This window comes from Cyclopterus lumpus, chromosome 12 (assembly GCF_009769545.1).
Source record: "Cyclopterus lumpus isolate fCycLum1 chromosome 12, fCycLum1.pri, whole genome shotgun sequence".
NCBI classification, from domain to species: domain Eukaryota; kingdom Metazoa; phylum Chordata; class Actinopteri; order Perciformes; family Cyclopteridae; genus Cyclopterus; species Cyclopterus lumpus.
The window spans coordinates 8,307,175-8,333,066 of record NC_046977.1 but is presented as its reverse complement, the minus strand read 5'-3'; the positions used below and the strand labels follow the sequence as shown (position 1 = coordinate 8,333,066).

Sequence of the window (25,892 nt, the reverse complement as noted above, 5' to 3'; positions counted from 1 at the left end):
ACCTGGGACATTCAGGGCTGTGACAGTTATCAATAAAATGTATCCTAAATCTGTGAAAGGGGCAAGGATGCCCTGTAATATAATCCCTAACATATGGCTGGGATTAAATAAACCGCCTGTTTTCACTCCAGAGAAGTCAAATAGGGCAAATATGCCTCAAACTATGGCCGCTCTCCGCGGCCGTAGTTATCGTCAAAGTAAAAGAAGGAAATCAGGTGACGTAAGCATAAACAGTGACAAAGTCTGCGTAGGGAGCATGGATGTATAAAGAGAACTGGATACAGCATTGGAAGCGGGGCCAAGGCTATTTAAGATAATTTATAGACGTCTCCATCCCAACAAATGGCTTTAAAGCCTGGCGCGCTTCCTGGAAAGGAAGCCGGGGAGGACGAATGGGTCATTGGTGTATGTGTCCCGTGTGTGAAATTGAAGAATTGTGGTTGATTTAAAATAATTCAACGCTGTGAATTAGGATGGATTATGTAGAGCTACACAGATTTGAGCGTAGGGCCACCGACAAAGCTGCCGTTTTTTTGACAAGTTGGGAGTGAGCACACGTTGAAATAAATGTGTGCATGACATTTTCAGTTTGGCCAAAAACATAAATAACTTAATTTTGGCTATTTTCCTCAACACACAACCCAGAAAAGCATGTTTGTGAAATGAGGGCTGTCCAAAAAAAATGCGACTCCATTTTTAAGGTCTTAGACAGTAAAAAGTTGCCACCAATATATAAATAAACTACTGTAATCTACACACAGTAGAGGAGCGTGGGTCATTTACTACTTAAGCTCTGGAGCAGATTTATATACATGAAAAAGAACAAATTAGGCTTCTATTAAATCTGCACTGTCAAGATGTGTCAGATTAGCGTCTAATTTACTTAAGCATGAGCATGAGCTCATGACATAATCTAAGATTTGGGCAGCCTTCGAGCTGCTTTCCAGGAGTGATCATATTGTAATGGTGAAATAGGATTATTCATTACATTCAGTAAGTCTGCCATTTCAAAGCATATCAATGGTGTATGAATTGTGAAGTCTGACTAGTTGGAATAAATGCATTAACTTCTGAGGTGAAGTAAAAATGATGGGAAGACGGAGGAAATATGGACAAAATTAAGAAACGGTCACCTCAATGAATAAAGGTGTCATAACATCAAAATATATTTCATGTTTAATAACTACACAGCCACAACTCTCTGTGCCCTCTTTATTTGGTATTATGACATATATTGCTGTCTCTTATTCTGTCAGTGTAGCAATTGTTCTCTCGTTTTTTAAAACACATTTTGTGCAGTTTTGTGCAATTCACGAGCACATCTTTTGTGACGTGTTCACCTTTTGTCTACTGTCACGCAGATTTGAACAGAAAGCTGGCCAGATTTTCAAACCATTATTTGAATAGGTCTTTGCAAGTAACAAAAAAAAGTGCACATTTGCAGAGGCGCCTAGAAATGAAGCTTGGTAAACACAGAGGAATATAAAGTCAACAGCACGTGTATATTATAGATTCCTGTCATGTGCGTTATCCTCCTTCAAAGACATATGCATAAAGGGTAGAGTAATGTTACACCGGTCACAAAAATACACACAGTTTGTGTGTGTGTGTGTGTGTGTTTGATCCAGATGACAGGTGAATTGTGGAAACCAAGCCAGGCATAGGTTTGATAAATAACACACACGCAGCGAGAATACATCAGAAACAAGGAGCAAAGGTCTGTCCCTGGGTCTTTTCTATTTCACTGCTTTTCATCCTTTTGCACAATGTTTCTTCCACTTTGATTAATTTTCTGTTGTGTTGATCTTGTTTTTCTCTCCTCCATGCCTTCCAAACCAAGTCCCATAAAACCATCAACTCCCAGAACACTAAAGCTAAACCCCAGTCAGTACTACAAATTCCAATTACTTGGGTCTACCAATCTCACTTTCACACATCCTCTCACAGTCCTGAAGTCCATTAGATAATCTCAGAGTGCTCTAGGTCTTTTTCACATTTTCGACTTTGCCTCCATCGGTTTTGCCTTTAGTTACAGTAGAGCATTCAACCAACGCGCAAACTTCCCTCCTGAAGTTATCTACGGTTAAATAGAAACTGACGTAAATCAAACTTCCAATCAACACTTAGGAATGGTGCAATACTTTCTTGGAAATATACATTATTCACTGTATTCTCCTCCCAGTCAGCATTTGATAAGGCAAACACACCCGCTGTTATCATTAATATTCCTCCTCAAGGATGACAACAGTGTTTTTCTGTGAGGAAATGTATTATGCTCTCAGACTATGTAACACCTCATCTCAGAGTGTTGTGCTGGATACAGATAAAAAATGCAGACAAAAAGGAAACATATTGTTTAGTCACAGAAAGGATTGGATGCCAAAATTAAATAAAAAGCATGTTATTTTAATCCAAGTACCAACAAATTTGAAAATTATGAAATATAATATTTGTACAGTATATATATATATATATATATATATATATATATACACGTATATACGTACATACACATACACACACATTTATAATTGAAAGTAGACAGAGATAGGGGGAGCACATGAATAAAAATAAGACAATAACAGAGAAAGGGAAAAGAAAGACCAAAGCTATAAACAAAAGCTTTGCAGGCAAAAGGAGAATGAAATGTCACAATTAAATAATAAAGCATGAAGAATGATGTGATTTGGTGTTAAAAGGGTTTAAAGGAGAAAGTAAGACAGACAGCGTGACTGCAGGGGAAACACATATGTGGGTGAGAGAGAGAGAAATAGATAGTTTCCCAATCCTTCTTGTAATGAGAATGAATTGAGATTAGTATTATTATTAAATGAGATTAAAGGTTATGGGAAAGCAGGGAGGTTAGGTGATGAGTTCAATCTGAATAGTGAAAGCTAATCATCTTCTCACAAGGGCATACATCATTCTGATAGACCTATACTATACTGTATTTACCCCAAAAATATTCAATTAAAACAGCTAGTGTGAGTCGTTTACATTTTTTGTTTTATTCTCTTTAAATGTCTCAATGTATTTGACTTCAGCTGTCAGAGCTTATACCCATATGCAGTGTCGACAAATGTAAACAGGAACATAGAGTTATTGCTTTCAGGATCAATGCATATACAGACAAACAAGACACAAAACAAACAAACATACAGTAAGTAACTATACACACACACACAGCAGGTAAATTATGTACTGGGTGCCTGTCTGATTGGCAACTCTACAGTGCTGCCAAAGTGTTATGGCAGTGCAAAGAAGGCTAAAATGAATAGTGTATGCATTGTGCAATAAATTATATATACTGTACAGGTTAGCTACAGAACAGCACCCATTGAGTTGAACTGCCAGTCAAGACACACAGTCTTCTTTTTAAAACACTTCAGCTGGACAGATGTTTGTCGATACAGGTGCTTGAACCTGAATTTGAAGGGCAGCCTTGTACCCGTTATGTATTATGGATATACAATACATGACTGTGTTGCCTTTTTTTAATGATTTTCATGAATTTGTCACTTGAAGCGCTCCTCCAAACATGCCGTACAATATTTCTAAACCTTAAGAAATGAGCAGGTTAAGTGTAGCTTTTCAAAGATAACACACATATCAATTATACAGACATGCGAATCGAGGAAAGTGTGAGAAGGCGAGACAGTTGAGAGAGGAAAAGAAAATCTTTCACAGGTAAGTAAGAAAAAAAAGAAGACAGCATGGGAGGAAAATAGTTCATAAAAGAGAGTAGCAAGTCTGATTTTGAATCTGCCGGTATGTCTGTTGACAGGTAGCGTGTGCATTCACATGCTCTTGTCTTAATAAATACAATATGTGCATGAGGAAGTACTCTCGTGTGTGTGTGTGTGTGTGTGCATGTGACGCTGACAGCTCTCACAACTCCAAGACGAAGTGTCTTGACTCGTGGCTGCTCCACTTACAGATACATGTCAGCTGGTGTGCGTGTAAACTGTAATGTGTAAATGCTTTCGTATAGAAAGGATCATGCCACACGTGCGCCTGAGCACAAATGCCTGCGACGATGTGTTTGTGAGTAAATAAAGCTGACAACACCACCAGTCCCCACATGGCTCAGCAACTGGTAATCACATTAAGGAACAGCTGCATTCAGCAGTCAGTTCTGGTACCAGCAAGATACATATCTCAATCTGGCAATCTGCATTCATACAAAAGAGGGAGTATGTAAATGTGTGATTTATAATGCACAAGACAGCATCTGAGAGGCTGCGAAAGCAAAATCCAGAAGTCATACATATCGTGTTGTATTTGTGGAGACATAGGTAAAGAATCTATGTGATATGAATTCAAGTGTGTCAATTAGATTAGATTAGATATACTTTATTCATCCCCAGGGGGGAAACTTCTTTGTTGCAGCGGCAAGCATGTTTACAATATATACACAATACAATAAAATAAAATAGCAGGCCATATTAAATATAAGAATTTAAATAATAAAAGGAAATGAAAATGAAAAAATAAAATAAAAATGAAAATGAAAATGCAAATGCAAAATGTATACAGTGAAGCGATGCAAGGGGTTATTGAAGTTGTTCAATTTGAGGAGGATCTGGCCAGAGGTGATTTATTGAAGTACCGACTTAAAATTGAGATCATGATTATTAAGAACAATTGTGTAAATTCTGCCCTTGCAAGTCCGATGTATGTAAGGAAGATTTGAGAAATATGGCTCCATTCTGGTGAAACACAAGCACCGGCTGCTGGGGTCAGGATCAGGAAGGAAGGGCCGGGCCGTTCCATCTCTGGCTCGCTGCGCCAAGTGAAAAGTTCAGCTGTGAAAGCCAGAAAATCAGAGAGATGGGAGGAAATCTAGGTAGAACCTGTGTTTTTATTTTATTCTGTCTTTCCCAGTCTGAGACCACAGATACGTCAGATCCTCATCTGTAACTGTCATTTCATTTCTAATATCGCAGCCTCCGACTGCACGGTTTGCCTCTTTAAAATAATCCCGATCAATACAATTTTACGTCGTCGTTGCCCAGCGCATTTCTAAAAGACACACACACACACACACTTATTATACATAAACAACCGAGGTATGCTGGAAATTATTACAGAGAGCATCACAATATAAGCCATGCCGACACATTTTACAGCCTAAATTTATGGGTTGTAACCTCTCATACCGGAGAGATAGGACTTGAAAAGGTGCGAGGCTTAACAAGGCACCACTTGGCTCTTGTACTAAAGTGGACTCAGGGTTTGTACACTCACCTCTATATTCCATTTTATTGCACCTCGCCTGCACCAAGAGCACAGCTGCCAGTTTGGAGCTAATACGCAAATGGTAAATCTCAGGAATCTCAGTTATGGGATTGCTGAAAAGGTGTGACAGCTGTTAAGGGTGATTTCAGATGCAGTGACCCTCGGCACCTGGCTGCATGTTGTCTTCTCACATGTTATCAACCAGCTTGTGCTGTGGCAAAGGCTTGGAGGGTGGCATCGGATGGCAGCTGTCACCCGAAAAGGTGTTGCTTGGCCACTGTAGCTATCCAGTCTGAAAGAAATGACGGCCCTGCTTTTCCACACTTCTTTTTGTCTGTGTGATATTTGTATCTTTAGTCATGGTAAGTTGACAGTGATGAGTTAAACTGTTTGCCTTTTCATCTTTTTTTGGAGTTTGAATCCATCATCTTGTCAGTCACTGAAGATGCATTCAGTCCCCAGCAAAGCATTGAAGAATACATATGCACGGTCTGGTGCTCTCAGCCAGTAAGCTGACTGTGCACCACAACACACTTCAAAAGGGAGAAAACCAGAAGGTCATACTTATAACTCCTCGAGGGGAGGATTGATTTAGCAGTTTGTCAGTATATGCACTGTAACTCCGAAAGCTCTGATCTTCAGGCTCCTCAGTTACTTCCATATTTTATAGTGGATCTGGCTTTAGGACAATCTGGTACTGTACTCGCAGGGACTTAAAAGGTCAGGATAATAGCTCCAGAAACGGATGATTCATGCCGTGCCCCCATGAAATAAAATGTTAAAAGCAATCCTGAAATGAAAAGATAAAAGGAAAAATGCTGTAAATGTAAATTTGTGTAAGGTGCAAAAAAAAAAAAAAATGTATCAGCACCGATGTGACTCACTGAGCTACAACTCCCATCACAACTAGAAGAGTTGCTCAAAAAGCCCAAGCTGCAAGTAAAAAAAAATGCCCCATTTAGATTGTGACACCCCTTTGTGGTTCCAATGGGTTCAACCAAATGAAAGCAGCATTATCAAGCCCAACACTGAATTCAGAAATGAATGCCAATCCCTTGCACAAGCCGTGGACATAGCCATCAGTCAACGTGGCACTGATTTAATAATAATAACAATAATCCTTTATTAGTCCCACAGTGGGGACATTTACAAATATCACATTACATATTTACTGGTCTCTGCATTTCAACCCAACCAACTGGGGCTTCAGTGTCTTACTCAAGGAACTATGGGAATATTAATGCTACTACTCTAGCATTAATGCGCCATACAAAACATCTCCCCAGACTATTTGCATCTATTACGTGTGGACAGGACAGATTATACTTAAAGGTGGGTTGTAAAGAACCATTCTTAATTTGCAACCAGCAAATGTAACCGCTTGATCCTTGGCTGTTTTGGCTTTGTTTAAAAAAAAGTCTTAAACATGACCTGCATTTGATATATGAGTGGCATTCAAACACATAGTCAAAACAGTGGAGAAGTAATGTATTCGGTAATGATCTGACATATGTACGTGGAGAAAACAACCCTGTTTTCATTGCTACTCAATGACGTCGTGCTGACAAATGAAATCGATGTGGTTGAAAGAAATCCCTTCGGTAATGCTATTGTGGTTTCGTTTAAACGTTGATTTACTGCAGCCTGACAGTAGTAAACCAAGACCATGATCTACGTTGCCTTTAAAACGGATTCGCAGTTGGAAATTAGTGGATTAAAGACATCATTTCTGGGATACAGTGTTGACAGAAAATGTCCAAATGACCAGTAGTGTGTGCATAAATTGCAATTTTGAAAATGTATCCCGCTTCAGCTCAAGCCCAGACAGCCCAACTTCATTACGGTGACCTTTAAGCAATGAGAACCAAAGGATCACTTCACCAGCTGCTCCTGAATCTCGCCTAAGCCAGACAGGAGAGGCATGGCTGGCTGTGACAGGGGATAAACCCCCCTTTTGCATGGCTGTTTGCTCTGCATCCCTTGCATGTGTCAACACTAGATGCACCTTAATCCTCTGGCCCACTTCTCAAAATAAACAATTTCATATTGTTCCTAATCATTAACTGAGAACAATTTACCACACTCTCCACTGAACTCCGGCCACGTTCCCTGGGAAGATGGCTTGAGTACAACAGACGGCATCACACCTCTCTTTCTCTGTGAGGGACACTGGTGGGCACGCCCAACTTCAGTGTGTACACCCCATTAAGCAGCAACTCTCCTTCTTAAACGCACATGGCACATGGACAGAAATCCTGCGAAAAAGATTTCAATAAGGAGAGAGCTAAGATGAGCATCAAGTCATTTTTTTGGGTGGCGAGATGGTTCACAGTGCAGGATCAGTATCTGGGATTAGAGAATAGCTAAATAGGGTGAATATTGATTTTATTAAGATGTAGGTATATCAGGAGTGCAAGTTTATTTCAGATATGCATATTGATAATTGAGGCATTTTGTATGAGTTGACTGTGTTCACCCAAGTATTGTTCACAAATATTAATCTATATCAAAAACTGTAATATCTGGTGACATGTATGTTGCGTAGGATGTTAAATTAATTTAGCAATGTGTTAAAAAAACAGGGTTAGCCCAATGACTACTAAAGTTATGTTTCATAATGTTCATTCATTGTTTTCTTTTGTTCAGCATCCTCCAAAAAATAATTTGCACCCTGCAAATTTACAATCTGGTTGGATCTTGAAATCTGAAGTGAATAAAAATGACAATTACTTTAAAAATTAGCTCAAATTTGCGAGAAGTTCGACACACATCCGCATGACTCTCTTTGTATTTCCTTTCTGTCTCTTTAGGTCTTTCACACGCCAAACACACACACAACTCGTCACACACTGCCCTGACTTGGCAGTAGTTCAGCTGTGGCCTGTTGTGGAGAAGCCCCGGGGCGTCAGACACACAGCTGTAATCACTGTGTTTGGTCTGCAGTGAAGATTGAGGACTGCTGAAAGTGGAGCTGAGCACAAAATGAATTCAAGCACCAAAGAACACACAAAACACAAACACACACACACACACACACAACACATAGACACACAAACAAGACAGCACGCAGTACTTTCATGTGCTACTTCAAAGCGTCAATTAAATAGGAGAAAAGCTAGATAATAACCATAAGGTTATCCACATCCTAATGAGCCAAAGTATTCGTTGTGACACATCAAAAACTTCCACAGCTCCTAGCCAGCACATGGAAATACATTAACACCACAGCAGGGAATTGCATGCGTAGAGGCACATGCAAATGAGGGAGTGCGCTTTGAAAGACAAATCTTAATTTTGAACAAAACAACAACACTTCAAATGTTTTACGGGAAAGGTGGCTACACGAGAACAATGACGGCTAGATAATGTAACCATCGTTTTACAAACACAGGCATCACCTTCTAAAGGGGCTCCATCTTTCACAGAAGATTCTTATCCAAACATGTTTGAGGGTAGAGCAGTTCTTTTATGCCAAAAAACGTTATGTGCAAACACAAGAAGCACATCAGCAGTTGACTGCGGTCTGTACCATGAACACAGTTCATGTGGTTTTCACAGAATATGCAATCAATTAACACAATTTCCTTCGTATTTACAAATGCTAACAAAATGCTATTTACACCAGCAAGACAAGACTAAAATGTTGTAATTTTACACAAATATGAAATATAATATTTTTCACAGCAATTTTCTTGCAAACTGGCTTGACAGAATGACGCAAGCAAACAGCCTCTTAACACCCGCAACTCTTTTTACTGTGTACAGTACATTGAGCAAGCAGAACTCAAATGGCAGACGCTATGCACTGCAATGTGCAGGGTAGTGTGACACAAAAGCAAAGCCCCCCCATTCAAACCGGTCAATTATTAATGCTGACCATACATCTAGGCAGTAAGGAACGTACATCTCCAGTCAATCAACATCAACTGCAACTCCCAGCACCTATACTGCCATGTAGAAGTCGATAGCCAGGTCACAGGTCAAATCAAAGCACTGAACAAGTAACCAGACACATATAGAAAAAAAGAAAACTAGAATCAAATTTCAAACTACAGAGGGAAGAGAGAAAACCAATAGCAGCTAACAACATGTCAATCCCAGATCATTAGCACCAGTGTTCATAGAAAAAGGCATATATCCACAGGGTTGTTGAGGAAGGGCTTTTGTGTGGATCCCATTGCAATGAAATACTCCACAAAGAACAAAAGATGAAAGCCAATCACTCTCTTAACTTCACATGGCATGAGCAATCTGCTGACTTTGATAGCACAATGCAACAACTTCTCTGAGGCAAGAAAGAGATCATTGATTGGGCAGGTCGGTAAAAGACGAGTGGCTGCACGAAGCATTTCATGTGCCTAATATCCGGATCAAACCTTGATTTTCCCCATGCTGAGTTCCAACCTTTATGGGACACACTCAGAGGTTTTTATTACAGTCCTAAAAGCCGTTTCAAAATCCCCTAAAAATATAGGAGAAGAGGCAGCAGTGTAGTAGTTGCAGTAACCTTCTAAGTAGCGTCCTGCGACTGTATAACATGCTAAACATTGTTTAGATATTAGATACCCATAGACCCATTAATTGTCGTTTTTTAAGAGGTGATCTTCAGGGGGAGATGGCAGGTCATACATATCATATAAAAAGGTGGGATGCTGAAGATTAGATGAGCAGACCACCATTTGTCAAGTTTTTCTGTGTGGAGTTTGCATGTTCTCCCCATGTCAGCGTGGGTTCCCTCCGGGTTCTCCGGCTTCCTCCCACAGTCCAAAGACATGTAGTTTAATTGGACTGTAAATTGCCCGTAGGTGTGAATGTGAGCGTGAATGGTTGTCTGTCTATATATATGCCCTAAGATGGACTGGCGACCTGTCCAGGGTGAACCCCGCCTTCACCCAATGTCAGCTGGGATCGGCTCCAGTACCCCTCAACCCCTCCTTTCATTCAGACAACTTGAGATGAGAGTTCTAGGGGCATCTGTGAATATGGTCATTACAGTTTTTCTTTCGCCAACATTTGTAGCGTTATTAATCCCCCTTACTGATGAATTACCATCTATAAACTACGTCTGCGGTTTAGAGAACAAGATCTGTTGACACCTTTTCAATATCTGGCTAGAATGCATTGCAGGTAGACAACCACCACCAAAGAGGATTTGAGCTTGATCTAAGTGGGTAACACAGCTTTTCATGTTTCATGGGATGCAATATGAGATTACAGTCCAGGTACAATGAACCTCTTAATAACTTTTGGTAACATACATAATTGTTATCAATGTGCAACACATGTATCTGATACATGATGCATGTTCATAGCAATTTTGAATCTGTCATTCTCCCAGATCATGCTTTGTGAAGTATCCTCCAAATAAGATCCAAAGAGTGGCGGCCAAGATGGGAGAATTGGAAAGTGAAGGTAGTGACACTCTGTGGATGAGCCAACATTTTCAGAGAGCCCAGGTATAAGATGGTGCTTCAAGAAACTAGGGCAATACATGCTGACAGGGAAGTAAGGAATGTCGCCACAGAGCACAATTTCAATGCGCAGGCTTGTGGACACGAGGAGTAGATGAACAGCTGAAGGGTTTAGCTGAGCAGAATCAAATGCTACTGTCGAGTAGAGTGAGTAGATATTCAAGTGTGTTTCCACTTTGATGTAAATAGAGTTAAAAGGTACTTTGGTTAGTGAACTACAGTCAATTTTACTTGACAATGAGGAATAGGTTGTCGTGTTTCTCTTATTTGCTCCTGTCCCTACTCCAACGCAGACCTGGGGTAGATCTCCAATCCAGACAGCCTTCAAGCTTAATGATTGGCCATTAGGGGCATGCTCTCGCCCTCATCTCTCTCTCTCTTGCTCTCCCCCTCTCTCAGACGGGAAAAAAAGTGGATTTCCTGGAACATGATTTGGTGTTCTGCTAGATGTAGACGCCCCACGCAGCATGTCCCTACACAACCTACTGCAATTCCTCTCAGTGAGACGTCTTGGACAATTGCTCTCCTCTCGAGCAGACTAGCCCACTTCCTGTTCTCAGTAGTGAATTTAGACTCATGTGTCCTCTCCTTCAACATAGGGCACAAAGTCCTTTTCTGAAAGATATATTAAACTAAATTAGGATCCTACCTTATAGATGTTATAAGGGTCCTCTTAGACTTCAGATGCTATCTTGAACCCACATTTGGTATGTCATGACTGAGAGGTGTGTGCCTAACTGTATTCAACCCCTTTCAAGCAAAGAATGGTTAGAAAGACAAAAGGATTATATGCTGATTTTTTTACAATGACATTTAAAGTCTTTTTTTTTCCAGGTAGGGATATATCCAATTTGACATTTAGCATTTCCAAACGGGTAACATTAGTCACTTACTAGGTGTCAAAGAATGTGTTTTTTTTTTAAAATATATATTTGAAAATGGGTGAGACTTTCCTGGAAAAGTATCCGCCGAACCACAGCCAACTTTCCTCTTGGCCTCCAACTGGTGCACTACAAGGAATGTGGCAATGCATTCATTTCATGTATCCAACACTGACCTTCTGGCTCTGATCAATTAACACTTGCCTTTAACCTCACTCCAACTAATAGAGTTCCCTCCTCAGTTAAAGTGTTTCTCCCATTATCATGTTTGTAGTATTAGCCTACTCTTTTGCACTTGACAACACATTTTCACCCCTTATTGAATGCCGGCAAATTAAACTATTTTAGCAAAGACCTCAGAGATGACATCTCTCAGCAGTGTCCTTCACAGGGCTGTGAGGAGCTTGACCGGCACACATTTAATTTTAGAGTTAAATTATAAACAGCAAATAAGACTAGCACAGGCAAAGCTGAAGTGTTCTAATTTACAGAAATATAAACTCTCTTCAACCACGAGATATGTGACTGGGAGGACTAATAAGAGGCTGGTCTTGCCAATGTGTCACATATCAAAATTGTGCTTATGTGAAACTGTACACCAAAATGAACTTTAATGAAACAGAAAGCCAGCAGAGTGAAAGCAATTATAATAAAACATGTAAACAAAGATTGGAAGTGCATGGAGAGTGGCCCTTTTAAAAAAATGCTATGACATTGAATTCACCCTAAAAAAAATAAATACAAGCCTATATAAAAGGTTAGATGTTTTGTGAACCCTTGATGAATATGCAAATAGTTAATTTTCCACTCACAAATTATGAATCTGACTGATTAAAGTCACTTTTTACGGTATTCATCATCCGCCACACGCTATATCTGGTGTCTACATCAGTTTCATGATTAAAAGTCAAATCTAAATCTACATATTAATACATTTCACAGATCAAATGGGAAATGAAACGTCAAGTCAAATTTACTTGAAGGGAATCTGTTGTGAAATTGAACTGTGACATTGTCCTCAAAGCAGTTTGGCAATTATCCAGGGCAGCACGCTGGCCCAGTGGTTAACCAGAGGTCAAACATTCAAATAATTGAGTAGAGAGTTCTTACTGTTGCTGTATTTGCATGTGGCTTCTCCTTCATTACAAACATATGCAGGTCAAGTTAAATGGAACATCTAAATTGCCCATACATGTGTATTGCTTGTCATACTGAAATTATTGCCTAGAAATAAATGGAAATCAACTGCCTCCTGGACCATCTAATGCATCAATCTACAATGCTATTCTTTGAATAACATGAGGCCGTTATAAAGAATATGTAATTAGGTATTCCAGATTGTTTTTATAAAAAGCAACTCACAAAGTGATTTTCAATTAACAACCCTAATAGCCTCCCAAAAACAAATGGTTAATGGCTGATACGAAACTGTGTGGAAAGAAAATGCACCTACATTTACACATCTCCTAAGGTAGAGTGGAGCTTAAACATGTGGCCTCAGGCTTATTTCACATTATACGCTGGCCCATGAATGTATGCATTTATCAAAAGGGCAAATAGCCCTGCACAAAACCATAAACTGAGTTCCACAGAAGCACCAAAAGTCAGCAAACATTGTTCCGTATGCAGTCAAAATAAAGACAAATGTGCAAATGTTATAAATCATCTTGTGAGCAAAGTTCATAACATTGTGCCAACAACATTTTTGTTTTTTGTATAACTTTTTGGTCCTACCTCTGGTGTGGCTGGGGACCCTCCGGCGGCCCGTGGATGAGCTGTGAATGACATGCTGGTAGTGAGACATGTCTGTTGGCGTGTTGGGAACACGGAAACTGTCCTGGAACCTCTGCATCAAATCCTCTACTGACTCCGTGTTTGGGTCAATGGCTATGAAAAAGAGATCCAAAGTGAAAATGTCAAACATGTCATAAGGCGTTCAAGTAAAAACATATTTTACAAATAGTGACCAACACACAATAAATAGGAACAATACACACAAAGATGCATGAAGACAAATTCCCCAAAAAAATGTTTCTGTCTTTTTTTATTTGAAAGATATTAGAGTGTGACGTGCATCATGAATCACTACGCTATCCCTTTTACTGTGAAAAAGAAGAAGCATATTTTGTTATTTATTCAATTTTCTTTTCTGCTGGCCTTTAATTAAAATTAATAAAAAATTGCCTCAACACTCCTCCTGATGGCTCAGTGTGGATGAATGACTGCAAAACAACTGTCTGTGAAGGAGGAGGAGGGGGGGGGGGGGAGGGAAATTGTAAAGAGAAGTGATGTATCTGCAATGTAGCATGTACTGAAAGCTAGAAAACTGTGGCCCAAAACAAACAACCAATCCCAAAAATGTGAAAACAGCTCTGTCCCCAAACTTAGTATAAGTACCCATCTCCAAAAGATGGGGCCATTTATCAGCCCAACCACCACTATCCCCACCTATCATCAACCTCTTTTGATCTGTCAGTCTTGCTCTGAGGTATACTCTTGCCATGAATAATGGTGATGTGTTGCTCCCAGTGCACGCTCATTGTGCATCCCAATGAGCGTGCCAAAGGAGAGCAGAGGGAGATGAAGAGGACGAGGGTGAAGGTGAAGAGGCAGGCGTATTCACATTGTTTTTGATATTATAAATGGAAAGCTAACAATAACAGTGGTGTTGCTGTGCTCTTCAGAACAAATATTATCCTCGCAATGATACATAGCTCTTCAGAATCATGGTGGTTAGTGGTTAGCTCACTTTATAATGGTGGTGTCAAACAGGGAATAGCTGTCGGCATGTCTGCGGTAAAAGGCTCTGGTAACCAGGTGCAAGAGATTATGCAAAGTGACCATGACCTAATTTAAGGGACAGATGTTGGCTTCTGCCCTCTGGTCAAAAGATGTTATTGCATCAATTAAGATTAACAAAAAGTTTGGTCCTCAAAGTTGTTTGGTCCTTGAATATACCGCCAACAAAAGGTCACATCCTTTTCTTTAAACGATCATATCCTCAGTAGGTTAAAAGTGTGGCCTGGCTTTAAAAACAAAACCACCCTGCTCTATGTTTTAGTTCTTCTGTTTGGGTGTAAGTTTAGCCATGCATTTATCTGCAAATGTAAAGAAAACAACAGCAGAGCTTAAGCAACACACTAACACACAACCTTCTATTAACAGTGAACCAAACACAAGGTATATGGGCATTTTGTTGTTTTATATTTAGATCAAATATATAATATACATCAGTTGTTGACTAGGAGCCCAGCTTCTGGCCAGAGGTGTTTCTTCAAAACACCTATTAAAACATGATTGAAGAGGGTGTCAGGAAGTCGAACAATGTTTTTTTTCTCTAGACATCAAGACTTCTCCACAGCCAAAGGGCTGTATATGTATTTTCTGGAGCTATTTGCCTTATTACAGTGTGTTACATTTTTGAATCCCTGTGTTATGACTCTTTGACGTGCCCTGAACACAGACAGAATGTTTAATGGGAGTCAAGCACACTAAAGCAGTTGAGGCAATGGTGTGTTGAGCAAATGAGCATCAAATGAGCATCAAAATCATGACAATCAATAGTGGACCGAATGTAGTGTATTCACAAAAAGAGATCACATTACTCCTGTATTAGCTGATCTGCACTGGCTCCTTGTAAAATCAAGAATGACATTTAAAAACCTACAAAGCCTTGATTAGTGATGCACCAGCATATCTTAAGGAGCTTGTAGTACCATATGTCCCCACTAGAGAGCTGCGCTCACTAAATGCGGGGCGACTAGTGGTCGAGCCCCTAGATATACTGCTATAGGCTTATAGGCTGCTGGGGGACGTTTTAGGATACACTGAGCTCCTCTCTCCTCTTATTGAAAAATGTACATCTTTTCATTGCACCTTACTAACTCTACTTCTTCCCCGGAGTCTTTGTACCTTCTCGCCTCATAGTGTCCATTGGACCTGGCTGTGTCTGAAGCTGGTCATGGGTCCTGACTCCTGACTCCTTGCCCCTGCTTCCTGCATCCAGCCCCTGGCCTGGACATGGCCTCCTTCCCAATGGCCCTGCCTCCTTCTTTGTGCCTCAAGTGCCTGGCCTTCTTGGTCTGTCCTCTTTTGCGATGCCTCCTGCCTGGTGGCCCTGCCTCCTGCCGCCGTGGGCCTGCCTTCTGCCTCCGTGGCCCTGCTGATGCCCCCCCACCCCCTCCTCTCTTCCTCCTTCTGTTTTATGGATTGTGGAGGTCCATGCCTACTACTCATTATTCATACATTTCTGTCATATTCATTGAATGTGTTGTAACTCTGTTACGCTGTTCATTCTGTAAACATGACATCTATTGCATCTGTCCATCCGGGGAGAGGGATCCTCCTCTGTTGCTCTCCTGAAGGTCTCTTCCCTTTTTTTCCCTGTGAAAGGTTATTTTTGGGTTGTTTTTCCTGATCCAATGTGAGGTCCTGGGACAGGGATGTCGTATGTGTACAGATTGTAAAGCCCTCTGAGGCAAATTTGCAATTTGTGATTTTGGGCTATACAAAATAAACTGAATTAAATTGAATAGTGCAATGAGCGGCAGTCGCTTAGCATAATAACTGCTGTTTGAGTGAGCGTTGAGAGTATGATCTAACATATTTGTTCGTAAGAGATGGCTGTATTTGAGTACGTCAACAATGGTGAAACTTTGGCATACGACTGCACCTGCCGATTCTTAAACACACTGTTGAAAAGTTCCGACAAAGGTCTAGAATAAACATTCAACAGTTATTAACTGATGACCAATCTCATGTAGGGACTGTGTATAGGACATCTTAACCCTACCCACACAAACACGCTTTACGCCTCTGGCCTGATGTGGCATGTTCGCTGGTGTGATCCCATCGTACATGGTCTCCAGTTTACTTTGTATGTGTGTGCTTTTTGTGCATTAGACTAACTGCCACTACTGATACATCCCTTTGCAGCTAAGGGCTTCGACTTCAGTGTCAGCTGTGGGACAGAAATCACTGGCCACCCTCGCCTCATTGACATGTTGCTCATTTAATAGCTCACTGCTTGCTGCGTCTAGCTTTTAATGATGATAACTGATTAAGTTACTATCCAGCTGCCTTCAATTAATCATAAACTGCAAAGAGGTCCACATTTCTTTTAGTTTAAGCTAACCAACATACCACAGCTTTGATACACTAATATAGTTGTTGTTTTGGACACTGAAGTCAATTGTATTTACCATTAGTAGTAAAAAAATGCAATAAAGGATAGAAACTATGATTTGACTGAAAAAGAGAAGGAAAGAAAAGAAAAAAGCTGCATACTAGCTGTGATGCTGACACAGCTACTAAAGCTGTTGCCTCTGGCTATGTTGAGGTAAACTGAAGTGTGCACCAAAACCTGCCTGTAAGTGGGATATGCCTTGTGCTGAAGAAATGCTTTTGAACACATGACACGGATACTAAAACAAGAATTCCCAATATGTTCTGGCTCCAACTTGCAAAGGATTACCCATCCTCACCGTTTTCATCAAAACCACCCAAGCCCAAGTGACTTGTTCACACCACTGTGAGATCCACATCAGTGCATGCTCCCACTACAGTCCTCTCTCCTTTAAAACAGTTTGCTCCATTTATCAGTCTAATAATAGGTAGACATATACTAATAATGAGATTTAAAAAAAAAAAAAAACTATATTCATTGAATAAAAGATTTATTATAATTCTAGGGAAAGTGAATATTAACATAAATTAGAAATTACAGAAAATATAAGATGAATATTAAACATCGCTGAGCTTTGGCTCCGCTGGGTGTGGATCAACTCAGTCTGTGCTTTGACTGGCTGATGATCCAGCATCTCTTCTACTGACAAACCTGATAGGACCTGTCAATTATAGATAACAATACTATTATTCAAGCTGCAGCAGGCCCATTCAATCGGAGAAAATGGAGAACTCCGATAATGTCAGCTTGCCGCGAGGAGAAATCAACACAGAGTATAAAAGATAGCACAAGCTTAATGTAAACGCTTTGATGTGGTTCATTAACATATGATAAACAGTATGAACAAGAAGACAATGGAATGGAGACACTTTAAACTATCCGTGGCAGCAAATGTAAACAATTACAAGTTAAATATGTATAAAGAACTGGTATGCATTACCTCGGTCATGAGACTTTACATGTAGTTTGTGTTGTGCAATAGGTATTTGAAGCATATTTGCCAAAATTCAAAGAAATACCGTGTTGGGTTGTTAATGCAGCTGCATTCGAAAATAATCCCAAATACTTTGATCCAGAGAATATCCTGACAATCACATTTTTGTGGGGTTATTATTCTAATGTAAGATGTAGAATAAGTCAAGGCCTTGACATTGGTCAGGAAAACGTTCTCTTATAAAGTGTCGTAGTCTAGTAGTAGGAAAAAGCCTCCTCTCCTTCCCTCTTCGTGTGCATGAATGTAGTGTGAATATGCGTGGAGAAAAAAATCACATGTTAAGGCGATGGTGGAGTAGGTTTCTCTGTTAAGCACAGTCACATGTGTCTTAAAAAGTGAAGGAGGCTATAGGCTTACACACATCCACCCTACACAACATTCACCTGACCACATTTCTTTTGATTTTTAAGATCAAACAGGCCTTCACTGCAGCTGTAGTGTCACTACACCAGGCAAAAACCTTGAAACGAAAGTGAATGGGCAACAATGGTACTTAAACATTATTAAGAAAGATCCATTCCCTGTGGGCATTTATGGTAGTATTTGGCTTATTCAGGTACTTGGAGTTAGCAAACAAACAACTGTCAAAGCAGGTGGCACTTAAGCTTTGACCTGCCATTACTGAGGAAAGTGTGTGGCAGCATGGTTGAGGTTAACTGCTTGCATACATATTTCATGGCCTCCTGGAACTCTCTTTATCTATCTTTCTTTGTTCCTTTTTAAGGAAGAGATACTACGCCAAGCAGCATCAAGTGCTTAGTAATCCTGTAAAACTGTTCTTTGGCCATTATTCATATATGGAGCAATTATTGAATTTAATTACCAACAAAAATGTTCCTCCATGTTATAACTAATCTAACACCATAGTTGGTGTGATATTGTAAGAAGTGCATTAGTCATGGACACAAAACACAAATATCTGTTTATTTTTTTCTTTTCTGAAGGACTCAACTATTTTTTCTGTTATTCCCTATTCCTCACATCTGTCAGAAGCAGCCACCACTACCAGGATATTTTATTCTGACATTTGTTTCTCCCCAGACCCCAAGTCCCAACTGGCTTCTCATTTTGAGTTCAATGTCAGCTAAAGCTCTGGTGGCTCTATTTTCTCCTCTTCATCTCCGTTATCTGCAGTTGCTCCCTTATCGTGTGTTCACAGTGTCTCATAAGCAGTGGATGTCAACAGCACGCTGCCTCAGTCAACTTATTCCTGGCGGTCTCAGTGGCCAGCACCAGAAGATAACCCTACTCTACACTTTTTTTGTTGGACCCCGAACTTGCTCTTGTTAATGCAGGTTTTTTCTAAAGCGTGTATGTATATGCAACGTTATGTGTTATGTATGGAGTACATGGCTTTCACAGCTGTGTACAGGGAGTACATTGCTTTCACAGCTATGTACAGCTGTTAAGAAAGTAGACTCCAATACCTGTTTTCATCATTCAATGGATTTTATAATATACAAATTTGCCATTAAACCAAATCATTCATCATCACTCATCTGGATGCAGGAATAAATTTGATTGTATAGAAGTCAATGAGGAAATTACTCTACTTTTCACTTGACTTCTTCAATACAACGAGATCATGGGGCCACGTAGAGTAAAATAGACCATAAAGCGGGGTATACTTTAAGGCACCCCTACCTTGTGATGGCGTTGTCCGGTCTGGGTGTTGTCTGTGTTTTTGTCTTACAACTTTAACCCTTTCACAGTGCATTTTCATTTCATAAAAAGATAATTGTAGCATTTTGGTAACCTAAAAATGCCGTACTCAGTTGTGCTCGACCCTCTCGTGTCACTTCTAGTTGCAGAGAAACAACTGTCAACATGCCAACATTTGAGGCTTGGAAACAGTAGTCCACAAACCAATGAGTGACATTGCTGTGAATATAACCACCTCTTAAATGAGTTCTATAGTTATCATCAACAAGCTACTGACTGTCAGACTGGTTAACTCTGTGTCATGTTCATACATGGGCAATAGGTTAGTGTAGAGTGGGGTCTAGCACGGTATATGTCTGCATGGTGAACAGAAGCACTGCCTATGTCTGTTGGTTTTCAAAATTACTTTCCATATCACCATTACTGAGGTTGCTGCTAAAACATACTACTGAGACAATAACAACAGGAAAGCTATATGTGGATAGTATGATACGTTATCACAATCAAGAGAGGAAGTTACATTATATTTATGTCCCTATCCCTATCTCTTCATTTTGAAGATTCACTAGTTAAGCACCAATTTGCAGATGCAGGGGTTTCTAAAAATATATTTCTGGGTATGATGACACAACATTGATATAATGATGCCTGTATCTGATGTCTTTCACACACAAATGATATTCAGCACCAGGAAGGGCAACAGTTGTTCTGTCTGCACAAAAATACACTGATGGACTTGCTACTCCAAAAAGCCAAATGGACAAGACAAGGCTGGCTCCCAACAAAATCGCTGATATACTGTCTGTCAGAAACTGAAACCTTCGACCATGACTCTCTGATCATAAATAGTGCTCGACCCTTATTTCTCTTAGGCTCAAGAGGATATCTCCTTTCTGCTGAAAGTCAGAGAGACAGAAGACAATATTTTCAGGCTTTTCAATAATGCCCTGTGCCCTAAGGCAGGCGGTGATACAGCTTGCAATGCAACTTGGAAGATGGATTAAAGTGCTCTGAATTCACAACCATATCGTAGTAGTAGACTCTCTAAAATACATTCTATGTCAAGCCCAGCTCAAGTTAGGCTCCCTGTTTTAGGGAACAAAGTAATGACCACGACCTTAAGATTGTTGCCTCAATCCGTACAATGGCCTTGGCCAATCGCAAAAAAAAAGATTTAAAAAAAATTCAAATGTAATACAATCTTTTTGATTGAATTTTTTTGTTTTTAAATGACACAATTAATCATTCATTGTAAGAAAATGTAATATAATATGTATCACCTAGCCTTCGCAAGTGCCTTATATACCGTTTAATACAGCAACACCAACCTAAAGCCAAGAACAACAAAATGTTATTACATATGCATGTGTTGCAAATTAAATGCCACTTCTTGACAGAGATGTTTTAACAATTAAGAGTCAGTTATGGTCTTTTCCTATTCAAAGCCATCCTGCTTGCCCGCCCAACAGCATTCATATACACAGTAGCAGATGGAGCCACAAGGGACATGGTGGAAAGATTTCTGAAGATCTTTGGACCCTGAAAACCCCTGCTGTTTTAATTTGAAGCAAATCTGCAGGAGGAAGGAGAAAGAGATCTTGAGATATTAAACAAATCCCTCTGTGATATATTAAATGTGCCATTGTTTCAATAGGAGCAGTCCATTCCAGCTTTCTGGGAAAGCTTTGACAGCACTGGTTCAGGAAGTGTGACAGGTACAGGAGAAGAGAATGAGAGGTTAGACAGATACAAAGAAGACACAAAAAGACACAAGTGTCTGAGTAGACAAGAGGTCCACAGATGAATGGAGAATGCCAGAGAAAGAAAGAAACAAGAAAAGTGTGAGGAAGAGATGGGTAGACAATGGATGCCATGGGTGTTGGAGCAAAGAGAAGGGAGATGCAGATAAGAGAGCCAGGAGGGATAAAGAGGATGGAGAGCGGGCAAAGAAGCTTGAGCTGAAAATATGAGGAGATGGACAGGGAACAAATAATGGGGAAAAGAAAGTGACCACAGAGGGAAAAGAGCAAAAATAATATTAAATGGATTCATCAAAATGCACTTTTTATCATGTGGTGTTGAATGGATTTCAATCCACGGATTGGCGGATACAGTACCACAATGGAAAGGAAATAAAAAATGAACAAAATTCAGGAAGAGAGCTTTAATCTCAAAATGTACAGAGATAAATATCAAAAGGACTATATGCTGAAAGCATTGGCACAGTTATAGACAATGGCTCTTACATCACAGGAAGAAAGGCATGGGTGGGAATGAATTTTTATCCTATGGCGATTGCCAAGTCACTATAAAATGAATTATATGTCTACCAGTTTAAGACATCTGGAGGACTTAGAAAAAGAGAAGGAACAGACGGAAACTCGCTCGCTTTGCAGGATTTGAACATCTACTATCTCAAACCCGGTGATTCCAACCCACTGGAAAGCATGTAATGTCTCATATTTAGTCAGACACTTCTCATTTCTGCTAGCTTTTGCCTCTACTTGTATATTTAAGGCATCTGCTGTTTGCAGAGGAGCAAGAATAAAGTGCTATCTATAGCGTGGCTCTTGCCATGGGCCAGAATAAAATATGGATGTCTTCCCATGCTGCGCCAGCTGAACATTGCAGGCCAAGCTCTGACCTCCATCTGCTCCAGACAGGCTGAAGCTCCTGACTGAGAATCACAACAATACACCCAGGTCATGGGGTTTAACAAATGATATCCTCAGATAACAATATTTAAAATACATTCATTTGTTGGAACAGTGTGGAATACGGTGACTCACAAATATGGATGAATTATCATGTACATTTTTTTATATCAATGTATCAATGATGAGCAGCAAATTACTGGCAGGAAACAACTGGACCTCTACTTTGAAGCCTGTGGACAATATTGTGCGCATGACAACGGTGAAGCAGATTAGGGGATGAATCTGATGCGCAAATGGTGAGAGCAACTTTCATACAAAACATTGTATTTAATTATTGGACGTGAGTTTTCTACAATGAAAAAGCAATGTGGGAGGCGTTATGCACATGGCCTGATTCCCTCAATCTGATATCTTAAATCAGCATGCGAGTTAAATGGCTTTGTAAGTGGTCAAGTACAATCTGGAAACCTTGCATTCAAAATCCATTGCATACAGACACTCTCCCCATACACATGCATGCCTTTTCAGTTTGAGTTACAGGAACAAAGACGGAGAGAAGAAGGTTATCTTCCACATTGACATCCTTTGACATCCAATCAACCATTAGCGGGATGCATTGTTGACCATGTCTCATATCCTATTTTAGAAAACAAGGCAGACACACAGTGCATGCATGCTTGCTCGATGCTTGCACGATGCATGCTCTGGATCGTGTTTCATGTCTGATCTTAAAATCTTACAAAAAGCTCTTTGAAAATCAAATTAAATCTACAACCTGTCAAATAATGAGAACTGAAACTGAACCGTGGTCCCATTTCAGCAGGTTGTTTCGAGCTCTTTTTCCATGATCAGCACCGAGATTGTTTTCATATGTGTGAGTCATGGTACGATCACCATGCTACACATAAACGTTGGTGAGTCACCTTTCTCACACATTTTCCCAGAGCTCAATTTGACCTAATAGGCTCTGGTCGAATGGCAAAAATCCTGCGGTGCCATGGGCAACCCCTCAGAATGCAGCTGACAAAAATGGCAGGCATTTATCCCATTTCTTTCCTATTTCCGAAGAAGTTTCATTGGAATGCTCTACCGGTGTAAAATGTTGTTCTGATCAGTATTTTGTTCTATACCGGACTGAAAACATGAGTGCAGTAAATTGCTTAGCTGTTAACTTTCTCAAAGAGTAGGCTTCCACAAAATGTGTAACATATAGCAATTTGTGTCAAAACACTCTACTTCTGCCACTGGATTGTGACCTTCCTCCGCCTTTCTTCCATCTCTCTCAAAGTGCAGCTGGATGGAGCACTTGAACACCGGAGCCAAGGTGACCTGATTGGACAAGTGGGATGGTTTCATGACTGAAAGCCATCCTCCACAGCACATTGTTTCTCCATCCTGTCTGCTAGGGCTCTATGGGAGACATCCATTGATTTAGCTAAACTTCTGACACCACATGGTGAAGTGGGGATGCATTTATGATCACTCAACATATACTTTAGTTTTTCCAATTTCGTTATGCATTGTTTTATGCCAATGCATGAATACTTAACCATACATCAGATCCAGGCTACTAACAACAAATGAAGGAGTGCTGATGTCCAGCTAAACAATGAGCTGTACCCAAATCAATAGTTTTTGGGCCAGTGTTTTAACCTTCACAATAAAAGCCACGCTACATACACTGAAACACTGTTTCCTATAGGGAATTTAAAGCAACTCAGAGCCTTCACTAAGCAACTATTCAAAATAGTTTGCACAACCAATGTGTTTATGGTACAAGAGCATGACATTCTTCATAGATCTAGCCTCTTAAAATGTGTGTATAGCCAGTATGCAATGTAGTGGTACCACCCTGACACAGGTCACACTGTGCCAAATGCACCTTGGACGTTCTGATATGTATTGTGGATACTATTAAGTCATTCGTTTCCTATAACTCCTATTGTAGTTGAAGAGGATCTTATTATAATGCTTGGTATCTAAAAGGTGTAAGTATTTCCAGATCTTGCTTTGGTGTTACTGGTAACATTTCCGTCAATGTAGGGGCAGAAATAAAGATATCATGCATATATAATTACTTTATGGTGCCAATTTATTTGTACCAAGTTAATTCATCACACCCAGAAACAATTTTTATACGCTGCAAGCAACTGTATTTTTCAGACAATTGGGTATTGAGGAGAAGAGCTGCAGTTTGGATTCTACGCTGAACAAGCCAAAGAAATGGAAGGATGGCTTGGCAATTTAAAGCAAACATATATACAACTCGTGAGATCCTTTTTTTGTGATTTATGATGATGGCGAAATTTGATTTGCTGAAATCAACTTAAGATACAACTATTTACTTTTCATGTTTTAGTCTTAATTAGAGAAAGACAAATAATTTAAATGAATAATTTCAGGGTGAAAGCATGGTAGGCCCTATTAGACTATTTTAATTATTTCACCATCTCTTCGAACAAGTGTGGATAAGTACAATAACTATTTTAATGAACTCTTTGAAACACAAGGAGCACAGGAACATTGAGGGACATATTGACCGTGACATGTGGGTGAGCAGCAAACACCATATTTCAAAACAGCCTCATGAAGATGGCTCATGAGTTGGCATGCGATCGACCCACATCATATTGATCTTGCGTGGCCTTGGTGTATACAAACTCATTTCGACTGGCATGTTGCTTGTTTTTCTCCCGTCTCTGACAAAGGCCTCACGTTAGATTGGATTACTGAGGCTTCATTTCATTTCATGAGTCACAATACCCGGACATGTTCCTTTTTAGCTCCTTTTTAGCTCCTTTTTTTGTATTCTTTTCTGCTGCACATCATTTCATCAGCCGTGCATAGAGGGGTTCGCTCATTGTGCGCCTTTGAAACTTCCTGACAAACACAACACGCTAGTGATTGCTGAGGCCATGATTGATGAAACTGACAGCGTCAGTTTTCACACTCAGTGGGCACAGGCTAGACTTGTATGATTAACTGCTTAAAAATACCCCATTTATTGGATTTATTAGCCAAGTTAATCTCAAGAAGAAATTCTAACGTGCTCGATCTCGATCGTGCGGCGTTGTTTGTGCACACATGTACATATGCTGCACATGTTCATCTTTAAATCATCTCACTAAATTGCCCTCATTGACAGCACGCAACCTAAATGCTTTCCGCAGAAGGAAGAATGGGAAGTCTTTGTAATTAACTCCCCCTCTATTTATCATGGGGAAGGATGACAAGCTTGATTCAGTATTAATCAAAACATTACCCTGAGCTAGCTTGAGTGCGCCAAGCTGGGAGCCATTTCTCATCAATGATGTCACATTAGCGATCTGAAGCTTGACTCTGGATTATTACTCTCCAGTCTTGAGTTCAATTAGAGCTCAGTAAACACTCGATAAGCTTGGTAATGACAGTGGTCTTGGGGATGATATAACAATCTTCTTTTTTTTGTATCTACTTCTTAACTTCTTTCAATTCGCAAGATCATTACGACTATAGATCTAGAGTAGTCAACATGTCTTTATATTTCATCAGTTATATGTCTGCAAAGACACCCAGAGGAAGGTCAATTAATCATTCCTCTCGGCTATGACCTTATTGTTCCCAAGGGCACTGAGGAAGTCTTGGATACCACTGACATCTTTGCTCAGGTTTTATTATTAAAGAGAATTTAGGCAACGTTATATAAGTTGTTCCCTCCCCTGTTCCTTAGTCGTAGAAAAACGTATGAAAAAAACAACAACAAAAACATGCCGACTCCCTGTAGTTGTTGGAGTCAGGCTTGTGTCGAGTGGCTCCACAGAGGGA

General features: G+C 40.0%; 1 protein-coding gene across 1 annotated transcript in view; it reads right to left on the bottom strand.

Moving 5' to 3' along the window:
* LOC117740635 (astrotactin-2-like) overlaps positions 1–25,892 on the bottom strand; it is a 227,485-nt gene that overhangs the window by 125,962 nt on the left and 75,631 nt on the right. Inside the window, exon 4 of the mRNA XM_034547153.1 lies at positions 13,325–13,477. Within this exon, the coding sequence (XP_034403044.1) occupies positions 13,325–13,477 (153 nt within the window). The remainder of the gene's footprint in view (positions 1–13,324; positions 13,478–25,892) is intronic.